Genomic DNA, 27,874 nt, shown 5'->3' on the forward strand with positions numbered 1-27,874 from the left:
CTGAGTCCTTACTCTCACCACTTAAAATCTGCCAAATGCAGCCCTTTTTCTGCTTGGAGCGTCTTTCTCTGCTCCTCTTTCTCCTAATCTTTAGTGGAGCCTCTTCCTGCCTGGGACACCTGTCTGCAATGGAGCTCTGTTCCCGCTCACATGACCTGGGTTTTCATACTGTTTTCTCTTTCTGCACAGGCGCACAGGGCTCATTGTCAGCCCAAAGAACTTAAAATGTCGAATAGTACATATGCAGCCCGCTCTCGGTCTGCAGATGCCAGAAACTCTGACCTCTGCTCTCACAGAGAAGTTATGTTGGCTTTCATAACAATATAATGATTCAGGCCCTGTCTGCAGGCAGAAAGGTTTCGACAACATTCAGGCTGTGGTGTGAATGTGACTTATCACTTAAACATCAAGCACTAACCATCTCCAACAAGGGAGAATCTAACAACTTCCCCATGACATTCAAAAGCATTACCATGGCTGAATCGCCCCATCATCAACATCTTGGGATCACCATTGATCACAAGCCTAACTGCAGGAGTACGTACAGCACACTGTGACAATGTCCCATCTACAGGGTGCACTGCAGCAACTCACCAAGGCTCCTTCAACAGCACCTTCCAAACCGTGATTTCTACCACCTAGTAGGACAAAAGCAGCAGATCTAGGAACACCACTACCTGCAAGTTTACCTCCTAATCACACATCATCCGGACTTGGAAATATATTTGCCATTCCTTCACTGCTGATGGATCAAAAGCCTGGAACTACCCTTCCTAACAGCACTATGAGTCTACTTACGTCACATGAACTGCAACAATTTCAGAAGATTGCTCGCCATCACTTTCCCAAGGGCACATAGGGATGGACAATAAATGGCACCCTTGCCAGCAATGCAAGCAACTCCCACATAGTGTGAACAAATAGAAAACAATTAAGTGGCTTCTGGGAGCCCAGTGATCACAAGGCATGAAGTGTCAAGTCTATAAAGGCAAATTCCATGATAAATAAGAACATTAAAACTTATAATGGAAAATGGTGGCACAAAAACCTAAGATCTTCCGTACGTCAATTGGCGCAGGCAGTGAATGTCTGAAAATGTACAGTTTTCAAGGACAATCAAGTCAATCTGTATACAGAGCACGTAATGTAGAGCCCCATCATTTCCAAGCTAGGTGTAGGTCCTCTTCTGCTTATTGTATTTCAATAAACAACTGTAAAAGCATACCACTCCTGCAATTACTTTGTATAGATAATAAAACCACGTAGGAACATTGGAAAACGTCAAGGATGAGCAAAAGTCATTAAACCCGTCGGGTTTATCAGTTAATCACCTGCATCATAAAGATCAGCGTGGTTGTCATTATGGCAAAAATAAATTGGAAGCAGGTCTTGCCAATAAAAAAAAGACTACCTCAGGTGATTAGGTGTTTTGAGACCACCAAAATGCCGTTTTTTTTAACACAATAACACTCGCTTCACTAAAAGGTTTTACTTTAAACGCTGAAAATTCAATGAAACATATCACTCAACGTGGTACACACCAAATTCTGGCGAATAAAAGAAGGATAAAAGTTAAGTTTCGAACTTCCAGTTGGGAACGGAAAACGCCATCAAGTCGACGGCTTCGGCACTTCTCGAGAGTCACTGCACCTCATAACTCGAGGTGAGGAGAGGGTGGTCACAAGAATCTGACTGACGGTGTGTGTGTTCCGTTTTTTAAAAAAAGGTAAAGGTAAATAAAAGCGACCTTTGCGCGGGTTGATTTCCATCATGTTATAAACCAAGTACTCACAAGCCGCATTGCCGCCTCGCGCTACTCTTCCCCAACGGCGTTCGTCTCAAAGTCTCACGACGTCGCACAGCAGCACGCGCCGGGGTTGGGAGCGGGGCTGGAGTGAGCCCGTGACGCGAGGCTGACGCGAGAACGGGCGGGGCGAGAGCGAGAGTGGAGGGGGGGGGGGGGGTGCTGGAGTGAACCCAGCGGGGCGGAGTTGGCGCCAACATGGGGACCGGGGCTAGCACGAACAGTGGGGGGGGGTCGAGCTGGCCCCAAAGACGGGGGTAGAGTCAACTCAGGGCGGGTCTAACGCGAACACGGGGACCAAGGTAGCGCGAATATGGGGGCAGGGCTAACACTAAAGCGTGAGGGGCGGGACCGGCGCCAACGCGGGGGGCGGTGGTCGGATCCAACGCGGGGGGCGGGGTCGGCGCTAACGTGGGGGGCGGGGTCGGCGCTAACGTGGGGGGCGGGGTCGGCGCTAACGTGGGGGGCGGGGTCGGCGCCTACTCGGCGCGCTCCTGCTGGCGTCACGACCTCACCCGGCCGTTACTGGGTTACGCCGGTTGGAAGCGCAGCCGTTGAGGCCTGTGCGGGGACGCTTGCGTGTGTTGTCTGTATGTACGTACGTACGTACGTGTGTGAGAGAGAGAGAGACTGTCCCTTCTTTCCATTCAGAGGGAAAAATAAAGGGAGCAGTCCGGAAGAAGAAAGTGGAAACGATTATAAATAAAACTTAAGCGGCCTGCAAAAATGACGGACGGAGCTGAACGAGCCGATGGTAGGATTGTGAAAATGGAGATGGATTATAGCTCCACGGTAGACCAGCAGCTCCCAGAGTGCGAGAAGATGGCTCAAGTAAGTGCAATGTATTTTTCACAGTCACTGAGTCATGCGCTCCGTTGCTCAGACTCAGCTAGGCCTTCGTAGGATGTAGGCCTCAATCCTCGTACTGGCTGAAGAAACTATACTAGCTATGAATGTTTGTTGTTTGCTATTTCTTTGATAGTTATACGAAACGCTTGCTTTTAAAAATATATATGTGTACTGTTGTGAGAAGCTGTCTTATTTCTCTAAATTTAAAGTTGCTTAGTTGCAGTTCACATTTTGGCGATTTTAAATTATCAGTTAATTTGAAATGAATTACCGGGGAAAACAGCTCACATTGAATGTTCACTGAATTCGCCAATAATTTGAATTAAACAAATTCCCACCCCAACTGAGTCACAACAGTCAAATCTACTGCTTAATGGTAAGTCAGCCTGAGGACCGGCCTGTGCCATCCAACAGCATCTCAATGAAAAATCAAATTCATTTGTTGAAGAATTTAATTCTGCATTGTGGGTGAATTACTTTAAAAAACACAATGTTAAGTCCAGGTTCATTCATACAGGGAGCAGGAAAGGCTGCTCCCACAGTAAGCATGACAGAAAAGTGCTTTAAAAAGCCCCTGAAATATTATTTCACAAAGATTATTTAGTGAAATAAACTGCACAACACGAAGATCAGTTTTGTGCTCAACTTTTGACAAGCATTCCAGTAGTTGCTTTGCTTTTTTTGCGTATTCCTTTCATTTGAATCTGAACAGCAAAATGATACTAACAGATTGTGTGTAGTATGGAAGATGTTGCGCATATCTAGTTCTTAGTTAACATGTTTTAAAATATAATGTTTAGTTTTAAGAATTAAAGTTTGAACTGTAGAAAATGGGGTATCTGGTTGAGTATTTAATAAAAGCAACCTGGAGTAAGCTTGGAGTTTATCATAGTTAAAAGGTTGGGCTATGTTGACTTGAGGTTAACAACTAGAAAGGTAAGATAAACAGCAGGTGGGCTTACATAGCTAAAGAACTGGAGGCATGATGTTTGCAGTTATTCCAGTGAAGGAGCAGTTATTCATTTGGTTTCCCAAAATTAAAGAAAGCTTTAAAATTAAAAGGTAGTTAATTTACATTTCTATGTGGGAGCAGGTCATGAGTGTCACATTGCCATGGCGATGGGTGGAGCTGAGTGAGATTCTTTGTTTTCAGTTAGCTCTGTGAATTCAGTTAGTGCATAGCTAGGAGGCAAGACTGGTTGAGAGAAGCAGCTAAGAGACTTGGTCAACCTTATGTAACTTGTAGCTCCTTGGAAGTTGCGAGATAAAGCCAGAACCACACCTGGAGTAGAGTAAATGCTAGAACTATCATCCATGACACAGCCTGCAATTGGGAGGAGTTTGCAGTATAATACATAGTTAGAAATGGGAGAAGCGGCTACAAGATTTGTTTAGCTAGAAGCTAAAGGAAGAAATCTACAGTAATCCTCAATAAAAGGCAGTTAACCTTGTTACAGTTGGAGTTCTGGAAGTAATCAACTTGGTTGCAGTTTGAAACCATAGCTGGGGGCTGTTGGAAACCAAGAGTGCTTTCTGACATTTTAAGCCGCTGCACAAGAGTCACAGGGAGGCCCATGTTGGAGCTATAGAATCCAGAGTTGTAAGTTTGGTAAAGAAATTAGAGGGTCGCTTAGCCAAAAGCTAATGGAAGGACGCCCATGAAATCTTGTACCTTGGCGAAAAGCGGAAGAGAAATCAGACTGAATTCCAGAGAGCGGTGATACAGGTACCTTATCCGGCATCCCAAAATCCGGAAGGACCCGAAAACCAGCAATTTGAAATTGGCGCACAAACCTTTTTATCCTTTATTTCATTCTCCTCATTCTGTGATATTTTGTTATCTTGGTTTCAGGAAAGGCTCTACTGTATCTCTTCCTCCAGCTGTCCACTTCCTCTTAAGCATAACAGATAGATGACCTTGTCAAAGAGGTTTGGGAGTGTTATTTCTGTTGCAACCGGCGTTGCCATTTGTATCAGGGATGTCTGGAAAATACTGGGAGAATATGTTTGGATAGCTCCCTGATTTCTTTGCATCACTGTTCAAATTCCCCAGGGACAGGGATACAATTCAGGCTGTTATGGGGGCCATTTGCTGTGATTTTGTGCAGTAATTTGAATGTTGTAGGAGACACATGGGTCCTGTGGAGCTTCAGCAGCTCACCAATTGTAATGAGGTGGGCATGACGGGGGAAGGCTGTTGTTTTTAACTTTATTTCTCATAATTTATTTTACTTTATGTATTATAATTATTTTATATTATAAGTTTGAGACCCAGAACCCATAAAATCAGCACACGTCCGGTCCCAAAAGGAAGTACAACTAAATTTATAGCCTAAGTCTTTAAAAGCTATAGTGTTGAGTTAATTGTGCTTACTTTGATTAATTCCTTTTGATTTGTAATAAAGTTTGTTTTCATTTAAAAACGTGAAATCTTGGGGTGTGGTTCTGTGGTTAATAGCTGGTTTTTCTTATTTCATCTTTAAATGTTAATGGTCCCGAACCAGATCATAACAAAGGGAAGGGATCACTGATCATTCTAAATGGAAGTTAACTAATATTCAAGGTTGGGTCAAATTGGCTTCAAACAGAACAGAATGAATTATGCAAAAGATTTAACAATTGCTCATGGAATTGTGCCAGAGATATTGTGTACTTTGCATCAAGTTAAGTTGTGAACAGGCTTGTGATTTTAGAGTCATAGAGTTATTACGGCCCAGAAGGAGGCTATTCGGCCCATTGAGCCCATGTCAGCTTTCTAGAGCAATGTAGTCTATCCCATCCCGTTCTATTCTTGAAGCCCTACAGGGTTATTTCCCTTAAGTGCCAATTCAATTTAATTTTGAAATCAGTGATAGTCTCTACTTCTGCCACCCACATGGGTAGCAAGTTCATTACTACGCACTGCGCAAAACGAAAGTGCTTACTCACGTTCCCCTCCATCTCTTGCCCAAAACCTTAAATCTTTGTCCCCTCGTGCTTGTACCAAATGCTAATGGGAATAGCTTTCCTTTGTCTGCCTTATATAAACCTGCCATAATCTTATACACCTCTATAACATCTCCCCTTAATTTTCTTTGCCCCAAAGAGAGCAACCTCAGCTTCTCCAATCTAACTTTGTAACTAAATTCCCACATACCTGGAACCATTGTGTTAAGCCTCCTCTGCATCCTCTTAAGGACCCTCACATCCTTCCTAACATTATAGTGACAGAAGTGATCTCAATACTCTAGTTGTATCCTGAACAGAGCATTGGAAAGGTTCAGTATAACTTCCCTGCTTTTATATACTGTACATGAAACCCAAGATCCCATATGCTTTGCCAGCTACTCTCGAAACATTTGTCCTGCCACCTTTGAGGATCTTTGCACTTGAACCTCTAAGTTCCTCTATCCCTGCACACTCTTGAGAACTGTACCACTTAAGTATATTGTCTCTCCCTTCTGCCAAAATGCATCAACTTACACTTCTTTGCATTAAATTCCAACTGCCACTTTTCTTCCTGTTCTGTTTTGGATTCATACCAAATCAAATATTCAGACTGAAATATTATTAAGATGTTTTAAACTGACGCTGGCTGTGGAAAGGTTAAGCTGTTGAGAGGGGTGTAGTGTTTGAATTCTAGAGCTTGGTTAAATTTCAATCATGCAAGAATAGCCAATATGTTGAAGCAAAAAAATTCAAATTTATGCCCCCCAATCCTTTCTACTCCTGTGCTTTCTATTAGGTGACCCAGGTATCATTGTTGAGGTTTAGACACTTTGGATACAGTGGGTTGGAACATTAACTTGTCATCTGAGACATAGATCTATGTGCACCCAGACTGATGAGTAAAAGTTGTCTCATAGATGTATGGATCTTAAGCAAACTGAGTTTGGAGCAAATTAACAGACACACATCCACAATGCTGATTTATTCAATTCTGAACACCAACACACAATTTCACACATGACCACAAGAATAGCTGATAGGAAAATGAAAATGTTGAACTGATGCTTAGGGATGCATTTTTGGATTGCAGCTGTGACATTCTGTTGATCAAGAGTTGAGAAAGCATTACACTTAAGTTTCATCACTCCTGTCCTGGATCTACTTATTGTGATATAGGGTGAAAAAGCAGGGCAAGGAATCTACAATTGCTTAACACAGACTTCTTTCACAATGACACTCCCTTCCTCGCTCCCATTCCCAAAGCAAATCTTTAATAAAGGAATGTGAAATAAGTCATATCTTTCTAAACTTGTCAATAACCCTAAGTAGGTGTCACTGACCATAAAATCATGCATGTATAAAATTGACTCGGGTCGGTCTATGCTTGAAGAATAAAACTTGTAAATTACTTTTAGCAGGTTTGTTTTATTAAATCGCTGAATTACAAAAATTGAGAGTTCTATTTTCTTATGGCTTCTTAACACATTAGCTAGAGTATTCCTTTCAAAGCGTTGTTAAAGCCTTATAGATGAAAGGGTGGCGTAGTGGTATTGTTGCTGGCAGATGGTGAAATTTTGAATTCAATAAAAATTGGAGTTAAATAGTCTAATGGTGATCATGAAACCATTGTCGATTGTTCTTCTGGTTCACTAGTGTCCTTTAGGGAAGAAAATCTGCTGTCCTTGCCTACATGTGACTCCAGACCCACAACAATGTGGCTGATTCTTAACCTAGCAAGCCACTCAGTTGTATCAGTCCATATCTAAAAGGAATGGAACAGGACAGACTACCAGCATCAAGCTAGGCACCTGTTGACCCTGCAAAGTCCTTACTGACACCTAATGCCAAAATTGGGAGAGCTGTCTCTCAGGCTAGTCAAGCAACAGCCTGACATAGTCATACTCACGGAAACATAACCGAAAGACAATGTCCCAGACACCGCCATCACCATCTCTGGCTATGAGGTGGTGGCACAGTGGTATACAGTCGGGAGGGAGTTGCCCTGGGAGTCCTCAAGATTGACGCCAGACCCCATGAAGTCTCATGGCATCAGGTCAAATATGTGCTGATTACCACGTAACGCCCCCTGCAATCAGCACTCCTCCATGTTGAACACCACTTTGAAGAAGCACTGAGGGTGGCTAGGATGCAGAATATACGCTGGGCTGGGGACTTCAATGCCCTTCACCAAAAGTGGCTCAGTAGCATCACTACTGTCCAAGTTGGCCGAGTCCTAGAGGACATTGTTGCTAGGCTGGGGTTGCAGCAAGTGGTGAGGGAACCAACAAGAAGGAAAAACATACTTGACCTCATCCTCACCAACCTGCCTGCCACAGATATCTCTGCCCATGACAGTATCGGTAGGAGTGACCACTGCACATTCTTTTGGAGACGAAGTCCCGCCTTCACGTTGAGGATACCCTCACTACCACTGTGCTAAATGAGAGAGATTTCGAACAGACCTTGCAACTCAAGACTGGGCAATCATATGGCGCTGTGGGCCATCAGCAGCAGCTGAACTGTACTCAGCCACAATCTGTGACCTTGTGGCCTGGCATATCCCCCACTCTACCATTACGACCAAGCCAGGGTATCAGCCCTGCTTCAACGAAGAGTTCAGGAGGGCATGCCAGGAGCAGCACCAGGCATTCCTAAAAATGAGGTGTCAACCTGGTGAAGCTACAACACAGGGCTACTGTTCCAAACAGCACAAGCAGCAAGTGATGGAGCTAAGCAATTCCACAACCAACGGATCAGATCTAAGCTCTGCAGTCCTGCCACATCCAGTTGTGAATGGTGGTGGACAATTAAATAACTTGCTAGAGCAGGAGGGTCCACAAATATGCCCATCCTCAATGATGGAAGAGTCCAGCACATCAGTGCAAAAGATAAGACTGAAGCATTTGCAACAATCTTCAGCCAGAAGTGCTGAGTGGATGATCCATCTTTGCCTCCTCTGGAGGTCCCCAGCATCACAGATGCCAGTCTTCAGCCAATTCAGTTCACTCCACGTGACATCAATAAACTGCTGAAGGCACTGGATACTGCAAAAGCTATTGGCCCTGACAATATTCCAGCAGTAGTATTGAAGACTTCTGCTCCAAAACTTGCCGTATCCCTGGCCAAGCTGTTCCAGTACAGCTACAACACTTGGCAGCCACCTGGCAATGTGAAAACTTGCCCAGATATGTCCTGTACGTTAAAAGCAGGACAAATCCAACCCAGCCATTAACTCTTGGTAAAGTGATGGAAGTGGACATCAACAGTGCTTTCAAGCGGCACTTGCTTAGCAATAACCTGCTCGCTGATGCTCAGTTTGGGCTCCACCAGAGCCACCCAGCTTCTGACCTCATTACAGTCTTGGTTCAAACGTGGACAAAAGAGCTGAACTCAGAGGTGAAAAGAGAGTGACTGTTCTTGACGTCAAGACAGCATTTGACCGAGTGTGGCATCAAGGCGCCTTAGCAAGACTAGAATCAACGGGGGTCGGGGGGGCGGGGGGGACCCTTGGCTGGTTGGAGTCATACCTAGCACAAAGGAAGATGTTTGTGGTTGTTGGAGGTCAATCATCTCAGTTCCAGGACATCACTGCAGGAGTTCTTCAGGGTAGTGGACTCGGCCCAACCATCTTCAACAGCTTCATCAATGACCTTCCTTCCATCATAAGCTTAGAAGTGGGGATGTTCACTGATGATTGCACAATGTTCACCATTTGCAACGACTCACACTGAAGCAGTCCATTCCCAAATGCAGCAAGACCTTGACAATATCCAGGCTTGGGGTGACAAGTGGCAAGTAACATTTGTGCGACACAAGTGCCAGGCAATGACCCATCTCCAACAAGATAGAATCTAACCATCGCCCCTTGACATTTATTGCCATTACCATTACTGATTCCTCTACTGTCAACATCCTGGGGGTTACCATTGCCCAGAAACTGAACGGGACTAGCTATATAAATACTGTGGTGACAAGCGCAGGTGTGAGGCTAGGAATCTTGCGGCATGTATGTCACCTAACTCCCCAAAGCCTGTCCACCATCTACATGGCACAGGTCAGGAGTGTGATGGCATACTTTCCACTTGCCTGGATGAGTGCAGCTCCAACAATACTCAAGCTTGACACCATCCAGGACAAAGCCACTTGATTGGCACCGCATCCACAAACATTCACTCTCCACCACTGCCACACAGTGGCAGCAGTGTGTACAATCTACAAGAGGCACTTATTCATCACGGCTCCTTAGACATCACCTTACAAACCCAAGACTGCTACCATCTATAAGGACAAGGGCAGCAGGCACATGGGAACACCACCAGATGGAAGTTCCCCTCCAAACTACTCACCGTCCTGACTTGGAAATATATTGCCATCCCTTTAGTCGCTGGGTCAAAATCCTGGAGCTCCCTTCCTAACAGCACTGTGGGTGTACCTGCACCACATGGACTGCAGTGGTTCAAGGAGGCAGCTCACCACTACCTTCTCAAGGGCAACTAGGGACGGGCAATAAATACTAGTCCAGCCAGCGATTCCCACATCCCGTAAATGGTGGGGGGGGCGGAATGCGTTCTAGGTATTAAGTGGGAAATTCAGGACAGCGTGAGTCAAGCTTAAATCCACAAGAGAGTCACTTTACGGGTTAGCGAAAATACTGAGCTCTGCGTTTGTTAGTCCTGTCAAGAACTGAAAAATGCCTCCAACAGTGATATTTTCATTGAAACATAGAAACTTGCATTAGAGAAGGAGGTCTTTTATCCCATTTTTTTTAAATTGTGGAATTGTCAAATTTCTCCACACCATGATAAAAATTCCATAGGTTTTTCAGACATTTTTTGTCGTGTTTGATGTTTCAGCTTCCATGAGTCTTTTGAGCAGTTATCCTCCATCAACAACAAGTGCCTCACTTCACCGCTGATTGCAAAGTTTGGTCCTATAATTTTCAGCGGGACATCTATAACTCTACAGCCTCTCGGCATCTACCCTGTCAAGCCTCTTAAGACTTCTGTATGTTTCAATGAGATCATCTTTCTTCTAAACTCCAGAGAATATGGCTCCATTCTACTCTATCTCTCCTCATAGAATGGCGCTCTCACCTCAAATCAATCTAATGAACCTTCATTGCACTGCCTCTAAGGCAAGTATATCCTTCCTTGGGTAAAAAAGCCAAAACTCTAAACAATACTCCAGGTGTTGGCTCATCAAAGTCCTAATTGCAGCACTTAATATACACCAACCCACATCTTGCCCATTCATTTAACTGGCCTGTATCCCCTAGCTGCCTCTTTGCATCTTTCTCACCTAGCTATGTGTTGTCAGCAAACTTGGACATGGTACCTTAGGTTATCTCATCTTAGTCATCAATATTGATTATAATAGTTGAGGTCCAAGCACTGATCTCTGCAATGCGTTTAGTTATAGTCTGCCACCCTGAAAATGACCCGTATATTTCTATTACTATATATTTTTGCACATTAACCAGTTCTCGGTCAAGCAATCCCCTTATCTACCCTGATAGTTACACCCTCAAAAAAAAAATCTCAGATTTGTGAAAACACTATTTTCCTTTCATAAAACTGTGTAGACTCTGCCTAATTGCATTGTGATTTTCCGAGTGCCTTGTTAGCACATCCTTAATTATAGTATTTTCCCTACTATTGAGGCCAGGTTAACTGGCTGAGAGTTCCCTATTTTCTCTTGCCCTCTTTCTTGAACAGAGAGGTTACATTTAGCACCTTCAATCTATGGGAATTGCTCTAGAATCTCAGGAATTTTGGAAGATCAAAACCAATGCATCCACTATCTCTGTAGTCACCTCTTTTAAAATCCTAGATTGCAAGCCATCAGGTCCAGTGGATTTGTCAACTTCTAGGCATATTAATTTTTCCAGCCCTTGTTCATTTGCTAATATTAATTACATTAAGTTCCTACTCTCCTTGGTTCCCCACAATTTCTGTGTTTTTTTTTGTCCTCTACTATGAAGACAGACACATGATGGAGCGAGCCTTCCAAGGAGTGGCAATCACTATCGAATTGTCATACTTCTCCTATTTCTTTTACACTGCATTACAGCTCCACATCTCTAGCCCAGACTTCCAAACCAGGTCTCTTCAGAAATGTGGAACATACTGTTCTGAGAGTCCTCCTTCGTATGGCAGGATTGTTGGGGGAAGCCAAGCCATGCACCCTTTTTACAGCACTAGTATTTTGATAAGTATTAATTAGCACAGTGAAAAGCTATTTAAATGTCTCTCAACTTTTCACACAATAGTTAGTGAATAAGTTTAAGTGAGGTAAGTGAATAGAGTAGTAGGTGCCAGGGTGGGTAGGGTCCCAGCTGGGTACATTTGTAAATCATTGTGTTACTGATGAGAAGTAACGTAACATCAATCCAATAAATCTCAAGTTTCCCATCAGTAACGCATATTGTAAAGTTATATTTATATCATACATTACTGCCTGTGCACACAATTCAGCATTTTACTCACTTTTTATAAACTCATTGTGTTCTTCTCATCTATTTCCACATGCTGTAGTTTAAGCAATTGCCACAATCGAGGAAATAATAATTAACCTAGTACAGTGGCCTTGTGGTTGAATTCAATTGCACATGTGGACTCTTGGCCTCCAAAGTACACTGACTCTCATCTATTGTGTCTGTCTGTGTTTCGATTCTTTGTGGTCTCTGCTCCAGTCCTTGCTGCTGCTTTGACCCTGGCCTGCTCTTGGCTGACCTTTTTTGCTTGGCAGAAGAAGGGATTCTGATTATTTTGGGTAGCAGTTGCCGTGTGCATTCTTTTTTTGACTTCATGTTTAGGCAGAATTTTTGATTAAGTCAGCTGTTGAATTTAATCAGGTTAATTTGTTTCATTATTTACTATCTATGTCAGATCACCTGAGAACATGCAATCCATCACATTTTGTAAAAATGCATGTGTGCATTTTATTTTATTAATCTCGATTAATTGTATACAGTAGAAGAAAATGGTATACTTCCCAAATTGCCTGAGTACTTTTCATATTTCCTACACATGTCTAATTGAAAATTAAACATAGAATCAGATTTGATAATAAGTCTGGGATATGGGAGGTTAGTGTTGCTTTGTATTCAATCTATTCTTCCTGTAATAATAATTTTGTCATTGTTTAGGATGGAAGACTACAAGAGGGTATTGATAATCTTTTGTCATTGGAAAAGCAGACCCGAACAGTAAGTGCAATTTAAATTATTTTATTTGAGATCATAAGAAATAGGAGCAGGAGTAGACCCTTTGGCCCATTGAGCCAGCTCCACCGTTCAATAAGATCATGGCTGATCTGATTGTGACCTGAATTTTCCTGCTTACCCTCATAACCCTTGATGATAAATCTGTCTAATTCAGTCCTGAATATATTCAATGACCCAGCCTCCATTGCTCTCTGGTAAGGAGAATTCCAAAGACTAGCAGCCATCTGACAGAAGAAATTCCTCCTCATTTCCAACTTGAATGAGAGACACCATATTCTTTAACCATGTTCCCTATTTCTCGATTCACCCACGAGAGGAAACATCCTCTCTGCATCTACCCTGTCGAACCCCTTCAGAATCTTTTATGTTTAAATAAGATCACCTCTCATTCTTCTAAACTCCAATGAGAAGAGACCCCAACCTACTCAACCTATCCTCATAAGACCAACCCTTCATCTCAGTACTCAACCTAATAAACCCTCTCTGGACTGTGGCTATAATGAGGTCAGGAGCTGAGTGGCTCTGGCAGAGCCTAAACTGAGCATCGCTGAGTAGATTATTGCTGAGCCAATACCACTAAAGAGAACTGTCAATGGCAGCTTCCATCACTTGGTTGAATTTTGAGGATAGACTGATGAGACAGTAATTGGCCAGATTGGATTTATTCTGCTTTTGTAAGCGGGGCATACCTGGGCAGTTTGTTGGTTAGATGCCAGTGTTTTAACTGCACTGGAACAGCTTGGCTAAGATCACTGGACTGCTCTTGGGGCTCATAGCCTTTGTTATGTCCAGTGAGTTCAGCTGCTATCATATGGAGTAAATTAAATTGTCTAAAGACTGGCATTTGTGATTCTGGGGACCTCCAGAGGAGGCCAAGATGGATCATCCACTTAGCACTTCTAGTTCAAAGTGGTTACAAATGCTTTCGACATATCTTTTGGTCTGCCACATTGGGCACCTCCATCATTGAGGATGGAGATGTTTGTGGATGCTCCTCTTGCGGTTAGTTATTTAATTGTCCGCCACCATTCACAACTGGATATGGTAGGACTGCAGAGCTTTGTCATTGTGGGAGCTTTTCGCTCTTGTCTATCACATAAATGTAAAGAAATAAATTACCAGCACAGGTGGTGGAACAAGAAACCTTGATATGTTTAAAGAAAAATGAAGCAGCAAATGAGATTCAATATTATTAGAAGCCCACAAGAAATACTTCTGGATTGGAGGGCAAGGTGGAATACGGTCTCTTGACGTTGTTACTATATCTTTATGTAAAAGGCAAAGTCTACATTGAGTTCAAAAGTGCAGTGATTTACAGTTCCTTTCTTGTCTAACTTGAAATTATTGTAGACATTTGCTCACTCATCTAATTTTATTCCATTAATTAATTTTAAATCGTTTGAGAGTTTCCGCTGTATTTGGTCATTTTGATTCATAACTATACTGAGTTTGTTGCTTTGACCTACAGGTCTGAATTTTTTCATTATAAATCCTAGGCCTCCGATATGGCATCGACATCAAGAATCCTGGTTGCCATAGTAAAAATGTGTTACGATGCAAAAGATTGGGATGCATTGAATGAAAATATTGTTCTTCTGTCTAAGAGGAGAAGCCAGCTAAAACAGGTAAGGTCCACAGAGTGCTGAACAACCTACTAAAACTATTCTCGACTGTAACTTCAATGTAGAAAACACTCTGCCGGATGACCTTTTATCAGGAGATTAAATGTGAATACTAGAGCTGAATACTGAGGGGAAAAAACTTAAACACTCACAAATATCTAATTGTCATTTGTGCCTGAAGTCAATTAAGCCTCAGACTTTTGCTACTGATCATTTGCCTTTCTGTTTGAGGAGACTAAATTTTCAACATCCAAGTTTACAGAATTTATACATGCTTTTTCTTTTTCATTTTTATCTTGCTTGTATAAAATGAATATAAATAATAAAGAAACGGTCCTAGTCATATCAACATTCCTGACAAAGGAGGATATTTATGTCTGAGCTGATTTTCTTCATGTTTTTAAATAGCTGAAAGTAACTATGCCTGACACAATACAGGAGAATGTTATATCTCACTAAAAATAATTTAAGGGTTTTTAGCTTGTTCATGATAATACCTGTTGATGGGGTTCAAATAAACTTGTGCTTTTAGTTCAACTTGAAAATGCTGTTCATGCTGCTTGTCATGCTAAATGCACTTGTAGGTTGGGTGAGAATTAATACAGTCTTGCTCGCAATGTAGCCAGTGTTTGCAAAGCCATTTTCATTTGCTTTGTTTATTATGCAGGCAGTTACAAAAATGGTCCAAGAGTGCTGTGCTTACGTCAGTCAGATCACTGACCTGCCAATCAAATTGAGATTGATTGACACCTTGCGTACTGTCACGGCTGGGAAGGTTAGTATGTTTGCATCTGTTTCCAAAAGCATGCTTCTTTGCAAAATCGGGGGGAAGGAGATCATTTTATGTTCAGTTACTTACCTTGGCATACATTGACGAAAAATTCATTTGTCGTTTTTGCTCATGACAAGAAAGATATTTACCTAAACTTCCAAACAACAATGCGAATGAATGTATGTCAGTGTCAATATAAAACCTTTCCTAAGCTTGTTTGTTTAAAGATACTCAGATGTATATTAAAATTATTTAAATATATAATCATTATCAATTATTCAATAATAGAACAATTAAATTGATCTGGAGGCTATCAATTCTAGAGATTGTATTGTAATAATATGCATAAACTATTACAAGAGAGCTGTAAGTGCCTGTTGAACCATTCCATTGCATAATTCACCAGTAAGTATTGATTGAGGAATAAAAGTCGGTTGCAAAGAAAAAAACTTGCATTTATGTAGCACCTTTCATGTCTTCAGCACATCACAATGCTTTACAACCAATGCTTTTACACTTTCTGAAGTGCAAGGTCTCAAAAACAGCAAAATAATGCTCGAACGTAGTTTATTTTTGATGATGTTGGTCAGGATGCTGCACAGAATACCTTGAATAGTGCCATGGACCTCTTGCTTTCAGTTTAATGTTTAATCCAAAAGATGGCACCTCCAGCAGTGCAGCACTTCTTTAACATTGTAATGAAGTGTCAGCAAAGTGTCCTGGAATGGGTCTTGACAAATAATCTTTAACTTGAAGGCAAGGGTACCAACTTGAGGCCAACCTGACACACGATGAATGAAGAGGGAAAAATCTTAAACATTGAAACAAATAAAAATATGTAGAAGCAATTTCCTTTGTAAAATTTAAATTTTGCATGGATAACTTTGTATTTTTTTTATTTTGAAGACACTTCATTAATTGCATAAAGAGAGATTATCTTTAGTGAAATCTTCCCCTGCCATGCCGATCCAAGCTCTTTTGGACACTGTCAATGTTAGGATTCCATTTCATGGATGCAAGCATTGACTGAGACACCATTTTTGTCACCCAAGCTAGAGACTGTGTGTGCTTGCAGTTTGACTGTGCACACATCGTAGCTAAGGCTGAGCATACTAAAACCATTTTGCCTTTCTTTACCAGCATTCGTGCCATGGCCATCTAAAAAAGCAGCAACCATGGATTGAACCATTTGGTGCATTTACCCAGTCAGCTATTTGGGACTCTTCCCATCAATTGATCAGTGTTTGCTGAATCATCATCTGTTGCACATGCCTATTTTCTTCCCTTGCTCTGCCTTTCCTGAAGGTAGTAAATCATAGCTAGGATATTGTTTCCAAAAAAGATGTCTGAAATTTGATGGTTGTTATCAGATTATTTTTGTGCATATGGTCAGTCTCATCCTATCTAAGCCCAAACCAAGAATGCACAAATATACACGTGCTGTGTGTCAGGATCAAAAATTCTGTTTTGCTTCAGCTGTTTTGGTTTTTTTTTTGCCTCCCAGGCCCAAATAAGGAGAGGCTAGTTATCGAATCCCTACTCCTGGCCCAACAGATCAGGCAACTGATTTGAGGGTCCTTCCTTGTTCATGGCTCAATGATTGCTGAATGAACTTTGAGCCAACAGAGAAGGAATGGACGGTCGGGAGTTATTTGTACTTAGTATGTTTGTAATCAATTGGAACAATGTTGCTACTCCACAGTTTGTGTGCAACTTTTTAATCAAATCCACATTATATTCCCACACATCATACTTGTGAACTCCTGGCTTGTATTGTTACATTTTTGAAAGATTTAAACATTTAAGGATAGTAGATAGTAAATCAAAACCTGAGTGGTGCCAAAGAAAATAATGACTACTTCATGCAACTATTTGTTTTTTCAGATTTATGTAGAAATAGAGCGTGCTCGCTTAACCAAGCACTTGGCAATGATAAAGGAGGAAGCTGGGGAATTGAAAGAAGCTGCTGCCATTTTGCAAGAACTTCAGGTGAATGCCAATGATGATATCTGGATTGCAAAAATTTCATGCTTTTAATAGTGATGCTGTGGTCTCAAACTAATTTTGACCTATTGAATTCCTACATAACATGGGAGATACTTCAAATCATTGTTGGATCATGCCCAAACAGCGGTAGTCCTTAAATGCCTTTTCAGCCCAGTTGTATTTTTAATTTCAGGGTGTTTAGGCCACACATTGCAACTCAAAATTCATGAAATAGTCGGGATAAAAAAATACTCTTTCCTTGTTGTTTTACTTTCCCCTTCCAGAATGAAATTGCTACTTTGATGTTGGCCTTGCAGCCTTCGATTTCAGATTTATTAAGTAAATGCAGATCAAGTTGTTATAAATATAATTCTGTTGCTGCCCATGACGTTGATTTGCCAAAAAGGAGTTTACTGTCAAAGAATCATAGCTTATTAATGATGAAAGACCTGAATCAGCAATTTTTAAAAATTCCAGTCTGGGATTGCAGCTTAGGTGAAGTATAGAGTTAGTTAGCCTCCCTTGCAAATTGAAGAAGAGTATTATAAATTCGCATGCAACCTGAATATTTAACCAAATAATTTTTAACACGGCTTGTTTTATTGGTGCCTTTTAGGTGATTTGAACACTTTTTGCTTGCTAAAATGCAAGTACATAGAAATTGAACCTTACAACATGTAAACTCAAAACACTTGATGAACAGAGTAATTGCCATCTTATAGTAGGATTTAATATAATGGATACAGTTGTAAAGTGAAGAGATTCTCCCTTCCTAATACTTTTTAGATAAATTGGAGAAATGGTGGCATTCTGAGGTACTTCAAACCTTTATAAACCAAATCCCATATAGCATAGTAAGAGTATTCAAGACGGTAGCATGCCTTAAATCTTTGTTAATATAGATTTGTTTGTTTCTGTACATATTCCTAATGCTAATACCAGTTTTCCCCTTCCTCTTTTAGACTTCCCCACCATCTTTTAATTATTTTTTCTGATTGCTCTCCAACACCTGTGACCTTAAAAAATCCAGTTGTGTTGGAAATTTTAAAATAATATATTTAAAATAAATTTGATATTCAAATATCAAATTCTGATGAAAATTTTGTCTGTTTAAAATTGCAAGGATATATTTCCCCTGCCCTATGTAAAATCTACAATTCAAATATGGCTTAATTTTCTTGTAAGAATCGTTCTAATCAGTCCCCAATTTAGAAGTTTTACTCCTTCACAACAGGTTCATACTGCCACGTCACTGATAAACTTAGAAAACATGAAATATGCTTAAAACAGATGTAAGGGAGCAGTTCAACGAACAACATTTTTATGATTTTTTTTTTAAATGATTTCTGTCTTAAACCAACAGGTCGAAACTTATGGGTCAATGGAGAAGAAAGAGAAGGTTGAGTTTATCTTAGAGCAAATGAGACTTTGCTTGGCTGTAAAGGATTATATTCGAACCCAAATCATCAGCAAAAAAATAAACACAAAATTCTTCCAGGGGGAAAATACTGAGGTAATTGATTTGCAATTTAAAATTCATTTAAACTAATTAATGAGATCACCAAGACGAGCATTTGCTAACTATAAAAAGAGCTGGAATTTGTTTTTTCACAGTTAAAAACTGATGCTGCAGTGTTGGAGTATCATCTTTGTCCTTTGTTAGACTGCCCTGTGGAATTGTCAGTTGAGTCATCTCAAAAATTGCCATGTGTGGATGGAGGCTAGATGCTGCCTAGTCCGAAGCATGTAGAAATAGGAGGGGTGACTTTCCCTTTGCTCATTATATTCGCATGATTGTTGCGAGCAATATTCATAGACAGAAAGCAAGTTGGATGAAAGAATAAAAGTTCAAAACTTTCTATGCCATGAGCAAGATTGGAGGCAAGGTTGAGGAGAGGAGGGCAATAACTGAATTGATATGCATAAAGAAGTGGGGTTATGGATTAAAGGGAAATGTGACACAATTCCTTTTCTTCTTCTTTTGAGGAGATTAAAGAGGGAAATGTTCCCTCATTGACGGCTGGAGTTCATGATGCAAATAACCATGCTTGGACTGTGGATTGAGTGGGCTTAATTAGCTATGCGATCTTTATATTGTGCTGCATTTTCTTATGTTAAGATGGATATATATTTGAATGACTTTTAGATTCGGTCTCCATCTGACTAACACTAGAAGCAATTCCTGTACATATTACTAAGACATCATGCATAAGACCATTTATAATTCAAGAGATCTGCAATAATTTTGATGCAGTTTGTTATCTTTTACAGGAGTTGAAGTTAAAATACTACAACTTAATGATTCAAGTTGACCAGCATGAGGGATCCTATTTGTCCATCTGCAAGCACTATCGTGCCATCTATGATACGCCCTGTATCGAGGCAGAGAGCACAAAATGGCAAAAGGTAAAGAGCTGGTATTGATTGTGAATGAGTTCTGTAATTGAGTTGTTTGTTCGAATGCTGCTGGATTTCTGTTATTTCTTGTTCTTGCCCTGGTTCTTGTCCACGATGATTCTTGATCATCTTATGGCTCATAGCTCTTCAAGGTGACCTGTTCACTGAAGCACTTCAAATTTTTTGCCAAAATTTGGTTCTTGCCTCTTGCTGTCCACGAAGAAATTCTGAAGAGCAAAAGATCATGGATACTCATTCAGATTATGAAGTTGCTGCAGGACCAGAATCTGAGAGGTTCAAATCAGGTACTTGTGTTTCCTCCTCTTCCGTTTCATCCGGATCAGGGGAAGACACTAGTGTAGCTGGTTAGAGGCTTCTGGCATGTTGATAGCAGCATCTGAGACAGGAATTGATCCCGTTTTCTCGCCCTGTACCTGAACGTTTTGAAGTTGCCAATTATGAAAGCATCCTGTATTGTTCCAACATGCCAATGGCCCCTTGATCTGAGGTTTTGTATTCTATTCCCTGGCTTTCCAGCTGTCATTGGGATCCCCACCACAAGAATAAAATTCACCCCTATGTTACAATTCTGCCAAAGGTGGTATGTTGAACAAGTTCCATGAGTGATTATTTGCTGATTTAGAACTTGGGTAAATGTATTGTAGGTTTTATAGGCTAGACTGCAGTGACTAATAGACTTTCTACAAACATAGTTCCTTAGGTTAAAATTGCTTAAATTATTGATTATGTAGAATGACAAAATGAAATTAACATTTTATTTCCTTTCAATAAGTGTAAATGACATGTGATTGTCAGTATTTTAAATGATCATGAATGACACTTTGTCAATTATGAATTACATCAGTAATTTGAATCCTTCAATATGTGGACAGTCATGTTTCAACTATCTGCCTGTCCAAATCTGCCATGACATTTCTCATCAACAAACAACAAAGTAATGAAATCACTTGCGTACACACCATGATAAATATTTTAAATGATATTGCAAAATAAGGCAATTATTGTTGCCTCTTCAAAGGAAATGTCGGCCTGCAGTTGCTTTCTAAAAATGTTGATTTGACTTTAAAGAGGAAGATAAAATAACAATCTATGCTTTTGGCAGTGGCTTGGGAGTGAGCTTGTTGACCTCAGCAACTAGGAAACAATATGAAGCATTAGAAAGCAAGGGGTGGATGGGGGAACATGGTGGTGAGAGAATAGATGGAAAGAGACAAAGATCTGCTGTGACCCACAATACATTTTGCAGATGTAGTTTGCATGATGCATGTAGGGGAAAATGTTGAGAATGCCCCAACCTGCTTCCGTTTATTGCGTACTGAATTGTGTACATTATTTAAGAAGTAAACTGATGGTGAAAACAAACGATTTGGTATTAGTTTTCATCAAATCTAATATATTTATTAGTATTGCCTGTTGTAGAGTAATACAATATGTTTAACAGAAGTATTAAATTAATGCTCTGAAGTAAGGTAACCTCTGGAGAATTCTGTCTCATTCAAATAATGTTGGACATTTCCATGAGGATTTGACCAGGAAGTTACATGATTGTCATGCTAAAAAATTTTTTTAAAAGTGGGTTAGGTGTGAGGTATAGTAGGGTTGAGTTGGAAGGGAATATACTTCAAAAGTTCATGTCATTGAAAAAAGCATTCCTGTCAAGGAGAGCGGCTGTTGTAATTTTTTTTCTTGTGTTCCTTGAAGCAAACTACTCCGATGTGCAGAGCAATTTGGTATCTAATGTGTATGTGATAAATGTGGGATCTTCCTCATTCATTTTAAGCCTTCAGTATTTCACAATTCCACAGTTTGCAATTGTTACATTTATTAGGAGACCAGAACAGTACTGCTACTCCTGAGTTTTGTAATCTGCTAATTCATGTATATGTTGTGTACATCTTTTTAAATTTCTTAAGTTTTAATGACTTTTTTGTTTATAAATGTACCATCCAGGCTTTGAAGAGTGTTGTTCTCTATGCAATCCTGGCCCCCTATGACAATGAGCAATCTGATCTAGTTCACAGAATCAGTCTAGACAAAAAACTTGAAGAGATTCCAAAGTACAGGTAAGATGAAGTTTGAGGGAAAAGACTTTCTTAATTACCCTGTCAAAACTTTCAGATTTTCCGAACCACTTAATAGTTTTTTAATCTAAAGATTGTTTTTAATAATTGGTGAGTTTCAAAAGAGAGCTGTCCCAGTAATTCACTGAAAGAAAGAACTTGCACCTTTCACATCTTCAGGATACCCCAAAATACTGCATAGCCAATTAATTGCTTCTGAAATGCAGCTGCTGTTATGTAAGTAAATGCTACAGCAAATTTATGGACAGCTAGGTCCCATAAACAGCAATTGGATAAATACCAGTTAGTCTGGTAAAAGCAAAATGCTGCGGATGCTGGAAATCTGAAATAAGAACAGAAAATGCTGTAAAAACTGAGCAGGTCTTACAGCGTCTGCGGAGAGAGAAACAGAGTTTTTAGAGTCTGTAGGACTCGGAGCGTTAATTCTGTTTCTCTCTCCACAGATGCTGTCAGACCAGTTAGTCTGGTGTTTGGTATTTCGGTGATAAATGTTCACTAGGACACCAGGAGAACTCTGCTCTTTGAATAGTGATATAGGATCTTCGACATCCACCTGAGCAGCATCTGAGATCTTGGTTTTAACATCTCCTCCAAAAACTGACAACTCCAATGCAGTATTGAACTACTTTATTGAAGTGCCAACCCAGTGTATATGCTGCTATCGTGAAGCTCAGCTTAAACCCACAACCTTCTGACTAAAACTCAACTGGGATGATGGTTGGGCCTTTGCAGTTGGCTTCAGCATCCCTGGATTAGGGAGTTGCAGATCTGCTTTCTGCCTCTGATTGCTACTCAGCAACTTTTGCTAGAAGTGCGCATTTGGATCCAGCTCAGTTGTACTGCTGACCAGCTTGCAAATGTTGATTGTGAAGACTTGCATGTGAATCTATTCAAGCAGGGAACAGATAGATGATTGTTTCATGTAGAACTTTGCATCAGCAAAAAAAAAAACATTTTAAGGTAGATAGGGAGAATATTGGTGAAAGATTACGTTATAAAAATCGGCAGCACTTTTTAGTGTAGTACCAAGGGAAAATCATATGAAGGATATGATCAATGCAGCATTTTTTTCCCACTTGAATCAACAATTTATTTGCTTGTTTTATGCTTTTTGGAGAACAGAAATTCCAGTTTGTTTATGTTGAATTTAACTGGAGGGAAGCCATTTATTGCAATGCCTTAAGATGCATTTCAATCTTTCATGCATGGTTTTAGGAAATATGTACCATGAGGGAACAGTATTAGGGTCAAATTGTGCAATTTTTAAAAATTTAAACATAAGCTACAAAGTGGTGGATTAGGACATTGCTCGGACTGAGTGGTGACTTGTCCTGTGATTAGTTCTGTGATGAGTTTGAGGTTGTAAACTCAGCCCAGAGACCAAAAAGATTGTAAAATAATTGTCTTGACCATCTCCTGGAGAAAACTGCAGTGACTACATGGCCTGGGATGGCAAACCCTCCATGGAGGGAGGAAATTTAGAAGCAAATTAGCCAAAGAGGGGTGAAGAGAGGTTTAATTTAAAAATGTCTTAACACATTTTAACATTCTTTAATCAAAAAGAATAAAGTAAAACAAAATATACTGTTGTAAAGCACTACATATATACAAGTTTCTTTTTAAAGCTTTTTTAAATGAGGCTTTGCTTGAGATGTAACCCCTTTCTTGTGCTACAATGTGCTGCTTCTGTGAGGTGATTAATATTTTTCAGCAGTTTTTTAATGAGAGTAAGTAATCTTAGAATTGTAATTACTAAATTGGGAAAAGGTTAACTTGTTCTGTTAATTGGACAATAAGCGATTTCTAGTCTCCACCAGCCTTCAGGTCACAATATGCATTCTGGTTAACAGAATGTTAATACGGAATTCTTTGATTCCAGTGGAATCATGTTTAATGTCCTGAATTGCATTGAAGAAAAGATGCAGCTTGAAACTATTGAATATACTGACATCGTAGGGAGCGTGAAATGAGTTACTGAATATAAGGAGCAGAGATGTATTTATAGATTATACATTTGATGATTTGCAATACAGTATTGCCATCCAAGATTGATATGTGTACAGTTAATTTTTGGTGTATTTTACTTTCTCAGAGCAACACTATGTTCCTGTTTTACAGGGATTTGCTGAAGCTGTTTACCACAATGGAACTTATGCGTTGGAGCTCACTGGAGGATGATTATGGCAAGGAATTGAGGGAAGAGTTACCTGAAAATGCTTGCACAGATGTATTTTCTAGCACAGAAGAGGGAAATAAAAGATGGAAAGATCTTAAAAATCGTGTAGTGGAACATGTAAGTGTGCTGTAATTTTTAAAAGTTGATACCTAAAATTATGTTCTAAATATTATAAGTGGGGGCCATAGCTCCTTTTATTTTCCTTTCTCTAACCCTATTACTAAATGTCAGTGAATTGAATTTATTTATGAATTACATTTCATTTAGTTTTCTCTGCTTTTGAGTGCCTTTTCAATTGTTTCATAATGGTGTTTCTGTTGGCTCAGCGACTAAGTAATGTGGTGTGTTACAAAACTATGAATAACATAAAACAAAAACAGAATTACCTGGAAAATCTCAGCAGGTCTGGCAGCATCGGCGGAGAAGAAAAGAGTTGACGTTTTGAGTTCTCATGACCCTTCGTGAGGACTCGAAACGTCAACTCTTTTCTTCTCCGCCGATGCTGCCAGACCTGCTGAGTTTTTCCCAGGTAATTCTGTTTTTGTTTTGGATTTCCAGCATCCGCAGTTTTTTGTTTTTATCTCTATGAATAACATAAGGTCATCTTGTTTGAACCCTTTTATTGAGTTATCTGATTTTGACAGAAGTTGGCATTTTCTTTGTTTGTGCTTGGTATGGGGGAAAACAGCTGTGGTTCCTATGCCTGACTTCCATTCAGTGGCACTTTTTATAACAACTGACAAGTGAGTATTATTATCGACTAAGGAGAAGATTGGTTGCCTGTGATTTCTTTTGCTTTCTCATTCCTCACCCAGTGCCACCCCATCACAAACAAAACAGTCTAACAGTTTGCTAACTATGTTCAATATTTAGGCTGGCACATGGCATCCCTAAAATTGTAACCTAGTATGATCCAGTGAAAGGTGAATTGAAAGGCTAAAATGCTTGTGGTGGGCATTCCAGCAAGCCTTTTTCTGAAATATGGAAGCAAGAGTTGACAAAACAGGAACCATATTGCAAAGCTTACGCCATGTACAGGTGGGGCTGCTCTTCCTATGTAAAAAGGAAAAAGAACTTGGATTTATATAGCACCTTTCCACAATCTTGATGTCCCAAAGTGCCCTGCAGCTTTGAAATAAATTCACTTTTATAATATAGGAAACACGACATTGCCCACAAACAACAACATGATGATGAATTTTAGTTTTGTGGGTTGAAGGATAAATATTGTCAGGATACTGGGGATAACTCCACAGCTGTTCTTTGAATTAGTATCATGGGATCTATGAGACCCACCTATGAGGGCAGGTGGGACCTTGGTTTAATGTGCCATCTGAAAGAGAGCACTTCTGACAGTGCAGCACTCCCATTAGTACTGCACTGGAGTGTCAGCCTAGATTTTTGTGCTCAAGCTCTGGAGTGGGACTTGAACCCACAACCTTCTGACTCTCTGGCAATTGTGCTACCAATGGCTGTGTCAGTTGTCTCATCAGATGGTAACAGAATATGACCTGCTATACTAAAAGTTGTGTGTAAGTGTGCATTTCTTGTCCCCAAGTGACCATGGGAAACCAAACACTTGTTAATATTTAACATGTAAGTCATTTATAATGGAAATTCCTCACGTAAACATGCCTGGGTAGTACAGTAACTCTAGCGTGCAGCAGCAAGGTATTAAGTTCCATGTATCCCGTTACATTGTGGCTGTAATGTACACTGAGAAACATTATGGAAGATCAACTAGTCATCTAATAAATTTTAAGCCCTGGTTTGCTCATATTGCACTGAATACTGAACTATCCTTCAGGTAATTGCAGTCGAGGGAAAGCTAATCTGTACTTATGGATCCTGGTGCTCTCTTCAAAATACAGAAATTTTTATTGACTGTTTAACTTAATTTTTAAAAATTTTCATTTTAACATTGGTATTTCAGAATATTCGAATAATGGCAAAATATTATACAAGGATCACAATGAAGAGAATGGCAGAGCTTCTTGATCTTTCAGTCGACGTGAGTATGAAACTTTCTGTCATCTATAAGGAGGATTTCAAGAAAGCATATTGTGTGAAATTTTCAAACTGCAATCACTTTAAGGATGAAAATCACCTAATTAAGATTTTTTTGCTCCTTTCAAACTTTTCCTGTTCCTGGGAAGAGTATTTTGAGCTGTGTAACAATAATGTGAACAACTGGTGGCAGTGTTGGGAGCAATTTAAGGAAGTGAATTAAGAGCCATCACATAATAAATGTATGACACAATTTGACTTGAGTTCATTTTTTTTCCCCCTATTACTATATATTGGAACTGTCAAGCGAAATAAACCTAGCGGCAACACTGCTAATTCTTATGAATGAAACTTGATGATTCACTTTGGATTATTCTGTATTAATTTTTTTTAAACAAAAGGCAAAGGCATCAAATTATAACTCCATTACTGCTTACTTGAAAACCATCTGTTTTGGTGCTGTCTTTACATTTCTGAAAATGAGTAGAGAGAGGTGTTTTTTGATGCGGTCTACATGTCAAATGGAGTGGTTATGCTGCTTATTACATTTAACAACAGATCTGTCTTTTCATTCTGGCATTGAAGACCAATGAAACTGAATTGAGGAAAGGATAGGAAGTAAAAATGGTGCTGGACATAAGGATGTGCAGAGAACATGGTGGAAGAGCAGGAGAGAAAGTACAAAATTAAAAGAGCTATACCATTAACTAGAAGCAGCTTTTGGAATAAAACCAGGATTTTATCAATGATGCATCTGAGCAAAAAAGTTTTCACCACAACTGTTGAAATGTCTGGGTAGCCAGCACAGAACTTCCAATGAAGAATTAAATAAATCAGTTCTTAGGCTACACACAGTACACACTGGTATCTCCCCATTTCATAACAGCTGCTTCCACAAATTGAAGGTTCACATTGTCATAAGTGTGTACAATGCCACTGTAATAATTTGTCCTTACAGACCTTTTATGTTTTTGAGTTCTGTTTATATTCAGTCATAAAGCAGTCAGTTTGTACAAACTCCTCCAGTTAGAACATTGTGAAGGTGCCACTGCAGTGACATAAGTGCACTGTAGACCATACTGTAGTTAAACATTGAGGGCATTGTTTCGGTGGAGTTCAATACAAAATGTCTGCTCCACACCTGAAAAAAAGCTCTAAAGCTATTAACATATAAATAAATAAATCTTCAGATGTTTCCTTTTAAATTATTTAGGATTATTTGATAATCTAGTAGTCAGATCTCCCTTTCACTGATTTTTACTTAATTTCAAGTTTTAATCCATGTATATATTTTTTTGCAGGAATCAGAGGAGTTTCTTTCCAATCTGGTGGTAAACAAGACCATCTTTGCAAAAGTAGACAGGCTAGCGGGAATTATCAATTTCCAGAGACCCAAGGACCCCAATGACATACTCAACGACTGGTCACACAAACTGAACTCTCTGATGGGACTTGTGAACAAAACTACACACCTCATAGCCAAGGAGGAGATGATCCACAACCTCCAGTAGAGAATGAGAGTTGGTGTGTCTTTTGAAAAGACATTTTAGGATCTAAAAATAATCCTCAATAGCCATGCAAAAAAAAATGTATATCTCTTGCTGAACCAAAAGCAGCTTCTGATTGTCTGGTGCATGGTCTCCACATGGTTAGATATCAAAGGATAAGCTTTGACAGTATGGTTGATTTTCCTCTTTTTAAAAGAAATAGTCATAAAAACTAGAGTTTGCATAAGGTAGAGTGTTTGCATTTTGTGATATGTACTGTAAATGGAACAAACCATAAAATCAAAACATTGTCACCAGTGTGACTTTTCAATTGAAAATTTCCAACGTTTTGTGTTATTTAGATGTGTTCATTAAACCAAATTTTAAGTTACAAATTTCATTTCCAATAGTTACTGTATTCCACCACATATTAATTATACTATTCCATTTACATTACAGTGAAGGTAATACTGGGAAATCTGAAGCATCGAGAAGATCCATGTATTTTCCCCCTATCGC

At 39.8% G+C, this 27,874-nt stretch overlaps 2 protein-coding genes across 6 annotated transcripts in view; one reads left to right on the top strand and one right to left on the bottom strand.

Moving 5' to 3' along the window:
* LOC121293707 (cytoplasmic phosphatidylinositol transfer protein 1-like) overlaps window positions 1-1,865 on the bottom strand; it is a 322,349-nt gene extending 320,484 nt beyond the window's left edge. For all 4 annotated transcript variants that reach the window (XM_041216893.1, XM_041216891.1, XM_041216892.1 and 1 more), the window contains exon 1: window positions 1,793-1,865. The gene's annotated coding sequence lies outside the window, so the exon portion shown is untranslated. The remainder of the gene's footprint in view (window positions 1-1,792) is intronic.
* A 495-nt stretch (window positions 1,866-2,360) lies between these two features.
* psmd12 (proteasome 26S subunit, non-ATPase 12) lies at window positions 2,361-27,750 on the top strand. Of its 2 annotated transcripts, none has more exons than XM_041217163.1 (11): window positions 2,361-2,635; window positions 12,729-12,788; window positions 14,275-14,431; window positions 15,096-15,203; window positions 17,085-17,189; window positions 18,550-18,699; window positions 19,458-19,592; window positions 21,555-21,667; window positions 23,804-23,978; window positions 25,795-25,872; window positions 27,170-27,750. In XM_041217163.1, exons 3-11 carry the CDS (start codon window positions 14,312-14,314, stop codon window positions 27,377-27,379), a joined length of 1,194 nt encoding a protein of 397 aa, XP_041073097.1. In that variant the 5' UTR covers window positions 2,361-2,635; window positions 12,729-12,788; window positions 14,275-14,311; the 3' UTR covers window positions 27,380-27,750. The 2 variants fall into 2 exon arrangements, with proteins under 2 accessions (XP_041073097.1, XP_041073096.1); XM_041217162.1 differs by having other exon boundaries at window positions 14,303-14,431.
* Window positions 27,751-27,874: the final 124 nt, after the last annotated feature.

The sequence above is a fragment of the Carcharodon carcharias genome, chromosome 22 (genome assembly GCF_017639515.1).
Source record: "Carcharodon carcharias isolate sCarCar2 chromosome 22, sCarCar2.pri, whole genome shotgun sequence".
NCBI classification, from domain to species: Eukaryota; Metazoa; Chordata; class Chondrichthyes; order Lamniformes; family Lamnidae; genus Carcharodon; species Carcharodon carcharias.